This window comes from Crocuta crocuta, unplaced genomic scaffold (assembly GCF_008692635.1).
Source record: "Crocuta crocuta isolate KB4526 unplaced genomic scaffold, BGI_CrCroc_1.0 scaffold29, whole genome shotgun sequence".
Classification (NCBI taxonomy): Eukaryota; Metazoa; Chordata; class Mammalia; order Carnivora; family Hyaenidae; genus Crocuta; species Crocuta crocuta.
In genome coordinates, this window is record NW_027533280.1 from 1567535 (window position 1) to 1579374 (window position 11840).

Consider the following 11840-nt stretch of genomic DNA (forward strand, 5'->3'; position numbering starts at 1 on the left):
AGGTGGATGCGTCAGCGCTTCTGGTGGCCGGCGCGGTGTTTGTGGTTCACCCGAGCCGTCACGGGCACCCGCGTCCACTCTTTTCCCCGTGGGGTGGCGTCTCACCGCGTGAACGTGCCCCCACTTGTCACCCTTTCCCTCGTCCGAGGACATCTGTGTCTCCAGTTTGGGGCTTTGATGAGAGACGCTGCTGAGAGGGCTTGCGGACGGTCGTTTGTGTGTGGATGGAGGTAGCTTTTCGTTTCTCTGGGAAGCCCTAGGAGTGGGTTGCTGCGGGGGGCGGGGGGTAAAAGCATGTTCCGCGTCAGCAGATAATGCCGAACGTTCCCCAGCGGTCGACGTACCGATTCGACTCCACCGGCCGTGTGTGAGCGTTCGGGGTGCTCCGGTCCTTGCCAGCGTTGTTACCGTCAGCCTTTTTCGTGTTACCTTTTCCGGTGGAGGCTGTGGGACCTTACCGGAAGGCTCACGGGCACCTTCTCTGATGGCCAGGCTGCCCGGGCCCGGTGGGGTGCCTCCATGAAGTCGTGGGGATCAAGCTCCCATCTTTCTGCTCCGCCGTCCTTTGTGGCTTCTATTCTCAAGGCTGCCTTACGATCCAGTGTGGCTGCTCTGGCTCCATCCATCATGACTGCAGTCTTGGCAGCAGGGAGACTTGTCAACAGATACAGAGGAATTTCTGAGGTCAGTAATGCCAGGAAGGCAAACAGGGTGATGGATACAGTGTGACTGGGGGAAGGGCTAAGTTATAAAGGGTGGTTTTCTTTTCCTTCTCGTTCACTGCTATATAGTCCCCAGACTTAGAACAGAGCCTGACATGTATTGGGAGCTCAGTAAATATTGTTGAGGGAACGTTGAGTCCTCAGGGAGGGTCACACGGAGCAGGTGAGTTTAGACTCAAGAAGTGAGGGGGTCACCAGTGAAGCCACGGGAGGGAAGGCGCAAGCAGTCAGTGCAAAGGCCCTGTGGCAGAAGCTTGCCTGGCCGGCCCAGGAGCAGCGAGGCCAGCGTGGCTGGAGCAGAATGAGTGAGGCAGTGGACAAAGGGGGAGCGATTGCAGTAGCTGTCAGGGGGCCCAGTTGTCCAGACCTCGTAGGTCACTGTCAGGGACTGGGATTTTATTCTGATATAATTTGGGAGCCGTTTGGTGGCATTGGAGCAAGGGGGTGACATGAGCTGACTCCTCTTTTAGAAGCGTAACGCTGATCCCGTGGGGAGAGCGGCCCGGGGGCAGGAGCCGAGGGAGGAAAGGCGGTGAGGAGGTTAGTGCCTCGGTCCACACAGGCGGCCCCGGGCGCGGGGCGGTGCTGGGAGCCCGACAGCCTGACGGAAGGAAGGAAGGAAGGCTGTCGGCGGGAGGGAAGTGGAGGCGCCGGGGACGTGGCTCAACTTCCCAGCTGAGGAAACGCACCTGTTCCCTCCGCACGCTGCTCGGGTCGCCTGTAAAAAGCACCTTGAAAGTCAAGGGGCTGCAACAGTAGCCACGGGCGTGGCTCCCTGACTCAGTCTGCCTCCTGGTCCTCCGAGCCCCCCGGCAGCGTGGGGAGGGGGGGCAGGGCACGCCCTGGAGCCCCGGATGCAGGGGTAGCAGGTGGCCTGCTGGCCGCTGTGGAGCTGCAGGGGCTGGGCCGTGTGTGTGCGAATCGCTGCTTCCTCTGCAGCCGGTTTCCTCTTATCACAGGGGGAGGGATTCGATTTTGCAATTCAGTGGCCACAGGTCAAGTTAATGATTATTTTGCAAAGCCGCCCCGAGCCCAGTAGGCGAGAAGGTGTGAGGATGCGGTGGGGATGGGGTGCGGGCCCCGTGGCCGAGCGGCCTCCCCTCTGCCTGTGACATCAGGGAGACATCGGCCGTCCAGCCTCAACGTCTGTATCTGTTCAATGAGCATCTGATGCGGGGAAGCAGGCAGGGGCTGCTGTTCCCCGGGCGGCGTTGTGTGGGGACGGTCAGTACGATTCGCCTGCTCCCCGCTTGTCCCCCACCTGAGGGGCAGCGCCGGGGCGGGGTGGTTGTGCACAGGATGAATGGGGTCCCAGTCAGGTCAGAGCAGCCTCCTGAAGACTTCCTGGAGGAGGTGGCACCTGGGGTTTTGGATTGGGGTGTCAAGGACATCCTGGGCACTGGGGCCAGTGCTGTGGGAGGCAGTGAGCTGATCTGCCTTCCCAGACTGGGCTCGTGTGTGGGAGAGCAAGGTGAGGCCTTGAGTGCCAAGTGCAGGAATTCGTATTTGAAGGTGATCGGGAACCAGCGACAAGCACGGCTCCCTCAGGCTGAGCGTCTCCTCTGTGCACTCGCTGTGCACCCTCTCTGAGTCTCCTCCGAGGCTCTGCCAGGGAGGGGCTGTTACTGTTCCCATTGGACAGATGGATAAGCTGAGGCACCGAGATGTTGCTGGAGGCCAGGGAGCTATGAAGTGATGACGTGGGGTCCACCGAAGTCTGTCCACACCAGCGCTGCCTGTAAAAAGATAGTGCAAATCACGAGCGTGAACGCCGTGTGAGATTTGAAATTTTCTGGGAGCCGCGTTGTTAGAAAAGAGCCACGTGGGGCACCCGGGGGGCTCAGTCGGTTGAGCGTCCGACTTTGGCTCAGGTCACGATCTCACTGTGGGTTCGAGCCCCGCGTCGGGCTCTGTGCTGACAGCTCGGAGCCTGGAACCTGCTTCAGATTCTGTGTCTCCCTCTCTGCCCCTCCCCCACTTGTGCATGCTTTTTCTCTCTCTCTCTTTCTCTCTCTCTCAAAAATAAATAAACATAAATTTTTTTTTCTTAACATGCCAGGTGCTTCTGGAGACTGTAATTTCTCCTTCAGCCTCTTTTTGAATATGGCCTTCTCTGAGAAGCCTTCCTGGACCGCCCTATTTGACGTGATGGCCCAGTGTGGTCAGGGCCTGAGGTATTTCCTGCAGGGATTGGTTTACCTGGTGCTCACCAGTGCCCTCTGCCCCAGGACCATCACCTCCGCGAGTGCAGGAACTTGCTGGTCTATTCTCCGGGGTGTTCCCTGCACCCAGGGTGCTGCTGGGCCCCCGCCTGTGCCCAGGGTGCTGTTAGGGGGCCGCTGAATGGTTGGGGTGCGTGCTGCGTCTTTCTTCCCACAGTCGTCTGGGAACCCGGAGGTCGAGCTTGTGGAGCCTCGTGGGGGCCCGGCGGGCGGGCTGGCGGGCGCGGGGGTGGGCCCACAGCCCCCTGCTAGGTGCCCTCCGTTCTCCCTGGCACCAGGGGACCGAGGACAGACCCGTGAGCTTTGGGCCAAGATGCCAACCCGGCTGGGTGTGGGTTCACGTGACCCTCGGTCACTTAGCTTTGCCTCAGTCTCAGCCCCTGGATTGGGCTCATGGTGCCCTCCGCCCCCCACGACGTGTCTGAGTTCTAACCCGTTACCTGTGAGTACGGCCGTATTTGAAAATAGGATTTTTGCCGACAAAATTAAGCTGAGGGCCAGATGGACCCTAAATCCTATGAGAATTCTTTATGAGAGAGGAGGACACACAGGAAGCGGAGGTGACGACGGAGGCAGAGGTTGGAGGGACCCGGCCACCAGAGGCTGGGGAGAAAGTGGGGACCCCCCCGTCCTCCAGCGCGCTCAGGGGCAGCGTGGCCCTGCCCACACCTTGAGGTCAGACTTTGGCAATCCCCCCCCCCGCCCCTGCGCCAGGAGCGACTCCGTCAGAGTGGAGGCCTCCGTGCAGGGCAGGGGGGCAGCTGAGGTTCCGAGTGTGCGTCGGCCAGGCTCTCAGGCTCCCTGGCTCTAGGGGTCTGGCGGGCGATGCTTTTCTGGGCTCTGGTCAGGTCCCAAGCTTTCGCCACCACCGGCCGAGGGTGACGGCGAAGTCCCCGGACCCGTGGGGCCCTCTCAGCCCACAGCTTACCCCGGCCGCTGCTGGAGGCCAGGCTGAAGGTCTGGGTCCCTGGAACAGCAGCCACGTGGCCCCTGGCCTCTCCCTGCCTTCCTTGGGCCTCTAGTGAGGCGTGGGGCTGGCCCAGGACCCCCCGCCCCCACCCCCCGCCTGGCTGCCCTTCCCTGGGCAGCGTGTCGAGCGCCTCCCCACCCGGCCTGGGGAGGCGATGGGGGCCAACCGAGGAGCCCGTGGGGACCACCCTCGTGGGCTGTGACATCCGTCTGCCTCGGTCCCAGTGCTGGCCTGGCCGGGGAGGTTGCGGCTGCTAGGCCTCAGAGTGTGATCGTGACTGTAGTTTTACAGCGACTTCATTGAAACAGAGACTAATAGCTAAAAATCAATGTGTGTGAAATGTTCATTTAAAAAAAATTTTTTTTGGCATTTATTGATTTTGAGAGAGAGAGAGACAGAGAGCGAGTGGGGGAGGGGCAGAGAGACAGGGAGACACAGAATCCAAAGCAGGTTCCAGGCTCTGAGCTGTCAGCACAAAGCCTGATGCGGGGCTCGAACCCACGAACCGTGAGATCATGACCTGAGCCGAAGTTGGATGCTCAACCGACTGAGCCGCCTGGGCGCTCCGTGAAATGTTCATTTTTGCCATCCCGCGTCCCCTGGGCTGCTGCCCCAGCCCAAGCTGGGCCCCGAGGAGGCCATGCTCTCCATGTACTTAAAAATAAAAACTCTCCCTTAAGTAGGAGCTATTTAAATATATTCAGAGGAGGGGCGCTGGGTGGCTCAGTCAGTTAAGCATCTGACTCTTGATTTCGGCTCAGGTCATGATCTCACGGTTCGTGGGATTGAGCCCTGCCTCGGGCTCTGCGCTGACGGCACGGAGCCTGCTTGGGATCCTCTCTCCCCCTCTCTGTGCCCCCCCTTTCAGAATAAACTTAAAAAATATGTATACATACAAAGAAGGAAGCCTATAACTGCTCTCTAGACAGTTTCTGTGTTGATTGTATTTATTCCAGAGCTCATGTTGTTTGTTGACTCAGCAAAAATTTACTGGGTGTTTGCCGGGTGCCAAGCATGATCCTAGGCCTTGGGGGCGTATCAGTGAATCACAGAAAAATCCCTGAACAAAGCCGATGAAGGTCCTGTCCTTGTGAGGTCATGACCAAGCAGGGGAGACAGAAGGAGCAGCAGACGGTGCATTCTAGAAGGCCACAAGGGCCATGGAAAACATAGCAGTTTGAGGGAGATCAGGTGAGAGCTTTGACTATTTGGCCGCCTTGGGAAGAACATTAGAGGCAGAAAGAATAGCTAGTGCAAAGGCCCCGGGGCAGGAGTGTGCCTGCCGGGAGGCCAGCATGGCAGGGTTGAGTGAGTGACAGGGACGGGATGTGAGTCCTGGAGAGGCCGCAGGGGCCAGACCAGGTCGAAGGATTTGCCGGCCGGGGTTAAGACGGCAGCTTTTATATTCATTTTATTTTCAAGAAATAAAAGGTTACACATTATGTTGTATGTTTCACAAACTTCTATGGAAAGGTCTGTGCCGACTGTATCTTTCTGCAGCTCGTCTTTTGCCCCCAGGTCGACCTGGTCCGTTCAGTCTGCCCACTGTGGTGGCTGCAGAAGCCCAGCTCCGACCGTGAGCTCCGATAGCGGGCTGCGGAATGACTGGGAGGCTGGGACCCGCATGGCTCCCACACGGTGCTGTGAGCGCTGCTGCGGTGAGCACGGCTGTGCTCGGCCACGTGCTTCCCAACAGGCGCGGTGGAAGTGTCCCATCGTCTTTCGGTTGTCACGCAAGTGAGGTGTATGCATTTGACAAAACTCAGCAGAGTACACGTAACAAGGATGAACGTAATGGACAGACCTGAGGACATCGCGCTGCGTGAGGGAAGCCGCCTGTGGCCTCCGCTCGAGCCTCTGCGTGTTTTGAAGAAATCGGGTGTTGTGGATGTGTTTGGCGCCTTGTACGACCCCAGTCATCTGAAAATAGGCAGCTCCACAGAGACAGAAAGTCGAGGAGGGGTGCCCGGGGCGGGGTGGGGGGAGGTACTGCCAATGGGCGTGGGGCTTGTTTTGGGCGAAGGATGTTCTGGCAGGAGACGGTGGAGGCCGCATGCTTCTGTGAGTGTATCCGCACCACGGAATGTACGTGTTAAGCGGGTCACGTGTATGGTGTGCAACTCATAAATTGTTGGGACAGTCAGAAAGCACCAGCGTCGTGTTTCCGTGGCCCTTCCCTAACGTTCACCCTTCCTCGGTGTACAGCCTGTGAGTTTCATCAGACATGTGCACCCCCCCGGGTGGCCCCCGAAATCAAGAGATGGGACATTTTCATCACTCCCTGTGTTTTCCGGAGGCTGTTTCGGTGTTGGATCCCCGCCGCCCCGAGCCTCGGCCTGTTTCTGTCTGTGTAGGTTGCCTTTTTCCAGATGTTCTGTGTGCGGAATCGTACAGCATGTGGCTTCAGCATCGGGCTTTTGTTGCTTAACTTACGCTCTTGATTCATCGTGTGGTGGACTTACCCGTGGTTGGTTCTTGTTTATGATCGAGTAGGGTTCCATTGTTCGGATGTGTGGCGGTTCGTTTATCTGTTGGTGGACATTTGAGGTGTTTCAAAATATGTTTTGGGGCACCTGGGTGGCTCAGTCAGTTACGTGTCCGACTCTGGCTCAGGTCATGATCTCACAGTTCGTGGGTTCAAGCTCCGTATTGGCCTCTGTGCTGACAGCTCGGAGCCTGGAGCTGCTTCCGATTCTGTGTCTCCCTCACTCTCTGCCCCTCCCCTGCTCATGCTCTGTCTCTTAAAAATAAACATTAAAAAAAATTTTTTAAATAAAATGTTTTAAAAACTTATTCGTTGTTGATGGACGTTGAGGGAAGTCACGCTCCTAAAGGCTTCCTAGCTTTTACAGAGCTGCGTCCCCGCCCCCCGCCCCCGCCAGGAATGCCCTTGGTGTCTTCTCTTCCCGGCAAAGCCCAGCTCACCTTTTCAGTACTCTGCTCATGTGTCCCCTCTTCCGGGCAGCCTCCCTGACTGTCCAGGAACAGGCTCTTGGCAGATCTGGTTCGATGAGAGGCAGCCGTGTCCAGCAAGGGCTCACCTTGGGCCTCTCTCCCTGTCTTTGTGGTCTGGGCTGTGATCTTTGACCTTGGGGGGAGGGTGCGGGGGTAGAATCGGCCATATCAGGCGAAAGGCCGTGAGCTTGCCTGGGGCTGCTGTCTAATCAGCTGCTCTGGCCAGATGCCTCTGTCCTGATGCCGGTCAAAAGCGGTGCAAAGTCTGTCCCCACTTGGGGGTGGGGGTGGGGCAGTGACAGTGACGCGTCAGTCACTTCATGCCGGGTCACTACTTGGCGGCTGACCTTCTGGATGCCCCTGTTCTAAGCACTTCGCCTCTACAATCTCATTTAAACCTCACACCAGCTCTGTGAGGTGGACCCTATCATTATGCCCATTTAATAGATGAGGAAGTTGAGGGTTCACAGAGGAGCAATGACTTATCCGCATCACCCAGCCAGAAGGCAGAGCTGGGTCGTCGAATATTCCCTGTGAGCAAGCAGGTGAATGGGGTGGAACCCCAGAACCTGAAAGCCCCTCTGCTGGAGAGAGAGAGGGACACTCGGCTTTATCTGGTGACTCATTTCTTGGGCCGTGATTTGTCCCCGCAGCAGGATGAGGAGGCCAGCGGATGAGGAGAGCGAGGTGGGATTCTGGGAATCTGACTTCCGAAGGCTTCTCCGGGTCCAGCTGAGAAACTGGGCTGGGGAGGCAGGGGAGGCAGAAACCGGAAACGTTAAAAAAACAAACCACTTGATTCAGGTGTCATCGACGTTTTAAAAAGCTGTACGTGTTTAACATACAACCCGATGAGTTTGCAGGTACGTATATACACCCTCCAGACCATCCCCGGAATCTGTGCACAAAGATACCCATCACGTCCACGATTCTGTGTGCGGCTGCTCGTAGAGTTTTAGTTTTGCAAGACCCGTGTGCCCAGCGATCTACCAGACACCATAGAGTGTTTGCCGTTAACAGGACCATATCATATACTTAAATATTTGCTAAGAGGGTAGATCTTGTGTTACGTGTTTTTATCACACACACAGACACACACAGGAGGAAGGAGGAGTGTGCTGGCGGAAGTCAGCACAGGCAGGGACCCCGAGTCACTAGCCCCGTGCGTGTCTTTTCTGGGAGGGGGATGGCGGCCACGGGCACATCGGGACGCCCCCCGTGGGCCTGCTGCGGATTTGAGGATTTCCATCCTGGGGGACCCCGCTCCCTCCCAGCAGCCCCGCCCGCACCCACGGAAGCTGTGGGGCCACCCCTCCAGATGGTGCTCCGGCAGGCGTGGCAAAGGGGCGGCCGTGAGGTGTGCGATGTGGCTCCCGGGCGTGTTTGATTTTGAAAAATAAATTGTTGCTATTGAAACATGTAGGAGATTTCACAGAATCCTTTGTTCACATCACATTTATGAAGCGCCTTTATTTGTGTGTATCAGGGGTCGGGTTATAAAAACGGTCCCTGTGGCTTCCGTGGCTGGTAGGGAAAGGTGGTTATCAGTAAATGATGACTATACCCCGAAATCCAAATTTTATGGTGAATCGTCCAGTTTTTTTATTCTTGGCAATGAATTCAACTTTTCTTCATTTAAGTGCCAGGTCAGTCAAATGAGGCACAGCTGAGGCTACAGGGTCATTGGCCCCCGTTGTACAGATGGGAAAACCGAGGTTCAGAGATGGCTGTCTTGCCCGCGTGGCCCTGGGATCTGGCTGCCTTCAAATCTGCTCCTTTCCAGAGGCTGCCTGTAGGGGACCTCGGGCCGGGCCTGGCTGGCACCAGCCTCCTCTCGAGCCCCTGCCTGCTGGTTCCGGCTGTTTGAGCACAGTCGAGGTGGCTGCCCTTGTTCTGGAAGGCCATGTTCACAGGGACGTGGAAGCGACACAAGCTGCATTGTCCCTCGCTGTGGGATATCGGGCATCTGTCTGATGGGCTGGCTCACTGCGACAGACCCGGGCTCTGAGCCTTGTGGGGCCCGTGGGGTGGCCGGGCCATGTCGGGGGTTGGATTGGGTGGTACCGGGGGGACCTCCCTGTGACACCCGAGCAGGGGTTTGCAGAGCTGAGGAGCGAGGCAGGGAGTGGAGGCCAGTGTATCTGATGGACGGGCTCTGTCTCAGCACCTCTGTCAGGGCCTCTGCACGGACACTGCTTCTACGTGCAGCCATCTTCCCACCAAATGCGTGTGTTCCCCTCACTGCCTTTCGTTTTTATTTTGTTTTGTTTTTGTTTTTGTTTTTGTTCTCTTTTGCTGGCATTGTGCCTGACTACTCTGTTTAAAGTTGTAACCGCCTTCCCCATCCTGTCTGTCACACGGCACATGTGTTACCTTCGTGTGTAACAAGTACCTGCCTTTCCCCTGCTAGATGAGGGACCCCACAGAGGTGGGCATTGGGGTCTGTCCCGTTCACTCTGTTATCCCCAGCTCTTAGAGTGGCTGGTATGCAGTATGTGCTCAGTAAAACTTTGATGAATGAATGAATGATCCGTTTGGCCACACGGAGCCCACGTTTCTGCAGCCGTCTCCCGGGCTCTGATCAGGTTACTGTTACTGAAACACGATGGAGGAATGACAGCAGGGGCGCCTGGGGGGCTCAGTCGGTTGGGCGTCCGACTTCGGCTCAGGTCATGATCTCGTGGTTTGTGGGTTCGAGCCCCGCGTCGGGCTCTGTGCTGACAGCTCAGAGCCTGGAACCTGTTTTGGACTCTGTGTCTCGCTCGCTCTCTGTCCCTCCCCCTTCTTGTGCTCGCTCTTTCTCTCTCTCTCAAATATAAATAAGTAAACGTGAAAAAAATCTTAAAAAAAAGACAAAGCGACAGCAGGAGTTTCGTGCCTGTGGGTGGACGCAGTGTGTGCAGGGAACCCCTCGCGGGTGCGGCCCAGCGGCGCCAGCGGCTCTGGGCACTGCTCTGGCTGCGTGGGGTGGGGGGGGGGTGCGGCACGGGTCACTCTCCTCATGGACGTGTTTGTTTTGTCCCCACAGAATGTGCGCATCGACCCCACTAGCCTGTCCTTCAACATGTGGAAGGAGATCCCCGTCCCCTTCTACCTGTCCGTCTACTTCTTCGACGTTGTCAACCCCAGCGCCATCCTCTCGGGCGAGAAGCCGCAGGTGCGGGAGCGCGGGCCCTACGTGTACAGGTGAGGACGGAGCGGGCTGGGGCCGGCCTCTCAGGTGGGCTGCCCTGGGCGGGGTGAGGGGGCTGGGTCATCACCCCATTTTACAGATGAGGAAACGGAGGCCCCTAGTGGTAGAGGGGCTCGCTCAAGGTCACCCTGCTTTCCCCAGTCCAGTGTCCGGTGGTTGAGACCACGGACTCCGGAGAGAGACCTCCTGGGGTTAAGAACTGCGGCTTTCTGATTGCAGGAAGGGGTGGGCTTTCCTTGTGCCTCAGTTTCCCCATCTGTGAAATGGCGATAACAGCATCCACCCTGGGGTGGCTGTGAGGTCCCGAGGACTGGGTGGGATCGCAGGCAGCCCTTGGCGCGGTGCCTGGCATGCAGTAGTGCCCAGTACACGTCCGTGGCTGGCGCATCGTCGCGGCTGCTGCGTGGCCCCCTCCGCTGGATCCTGGTCTTTGGGGGAGCGCGGCTTGTTGAATCGGCCGGAGCAGTTTTCCGAGAGAAGAGGGAGGGCCGTTCCGGTGTGAGACCCAGTTCCCGGCCCCTGCCCGTTCCGCCTTCTGGGACGAGTCACGTCACAGAACTGCCAGCCGAACTTGTCCGTGAACGGCTTCGGAGCTGAGCCTCCTTTGCCAAAGTTCATATCATTTTCTTCCTTCCGGAAGCGTTTATTGGGCACCTCCTGCGTGCTAGGCACTGTGCCAGTCACTGGGAAAGGCAGACCCAGGCCTCACAGAGCTGACATCCAACGGGAGAGAGTAAACATGTGGGCAAATCAGGTGGCTGTAAGTGTGGCGAGAGCCAAGCAGGTGAACGTGGAGAGTGCTGGAGGGCGGGGTGTGAGCGGGGTTGGTCTAGCTGGAGGGTCATGGGGGCACCTCTGCCGGGGGGTGCTTCCCTTGGCCTGAGTGATGAGAAGGGGGTGCCGCTGTGTGACGATCTGGGGGAGGAGGGTCCCAGCAGAGGCGGCAGCTGGTGCAAAGGTCCTGAGGCAGGCAGAGTCTGGTGGTCCGGGGGGAGGAGGCCTGAGCGGCCGGCCGGGGGTGAGTGAGGGGGGACAGTGGCAGAGACGAGGCCAGAGCATCGGGTGGGGTTGGGTGTCGAGGACCTCAGAGGCCACGTTAGGAGCTTGATTTTATCCTGTCTGCACAGGTGGCTTGCTGGTGGGAGGGCATGGATCTGATTTCCAGTTTTCAGACATTCTCTGGATGCTTTGTAGAGAATGAAGAGCCAGAGAGAGTAACGACAGCAGCATAGTTACACAGCGTCTCCTGCGCTTCGGGCCGCATGCACTGACCCACTCAGTCCTCACCACCGCCCTACGGAGTGGGTCTTCTTATCACTCCCATTTTATAGGTGGGAAGGCTGAGGCCCTGGTAGTAAGTCATGGAGGGCCCTCTGTCCCCAGAGTGCGCACTCCTAACCACTGTGCTACGCTGTGTCCCTCGGAAGAGCCGCCACGCCGCAGCGGGAGGGGGAGGCCGGGGAGGCCGGCGGCGCTCGGCCGCGCGGAGGGCCGTGTGGGATTGGGGGGCTCTTCGGGGTGGCTCCNCCGCAGGGAGTTCAGGCACAAGAGCAACATCACGTTCAACGACAATGACACCGTGTCGTTCCTCGAGTACCGCAGCTTCCAATTCCAGCCCGACAGGTCCCACGGCCTGGAGAGCGACTACATCGTCATGCCCAACATCCTGGTCCTGGTAAGGCTGCCGGGGCCGCGCCCCACACCCGCCTTTCCCCTGGGCCCCGAGGGCTTCCGGCCCTCTTCTCCCTGCCCCCTGCACGGCCCGCCCCACCCCCCAC

The 11840-nt window shown here is 58.3% G+C and overlaps 1 protein-coding gene across 2 annotated transcripts in view; it reads left to right on the top strand.

The window, feature by feature from the left end:
* The first annotated feature begins 9901 nt into the window (after positions 1 to 9901).
* SCARB1 (scavenger receptor class B member 1) overlaps positions 9902 to 11840 on the top strand; it is a 34246-nt gene continuing 32307 nt past the window's right edge. For both annotated transcript variants that reach the window (XM_077747999.1, XM_077747998.1), the window contains exons 1-2: positions 9902 to 10055; positions 11596 to 11737. In XM_077747999.1, the coding sequence (XP_077604125.1) occupies positions 9934 to 10055; positions 11596 to 11737 (264 nt within the window). In that variant the 5' untranslated portion in view covers positions 9902 to 9933. The remainder of the gene's footprint in view (positions 10056 to 11595; positions 11738 to 11840) is intronic.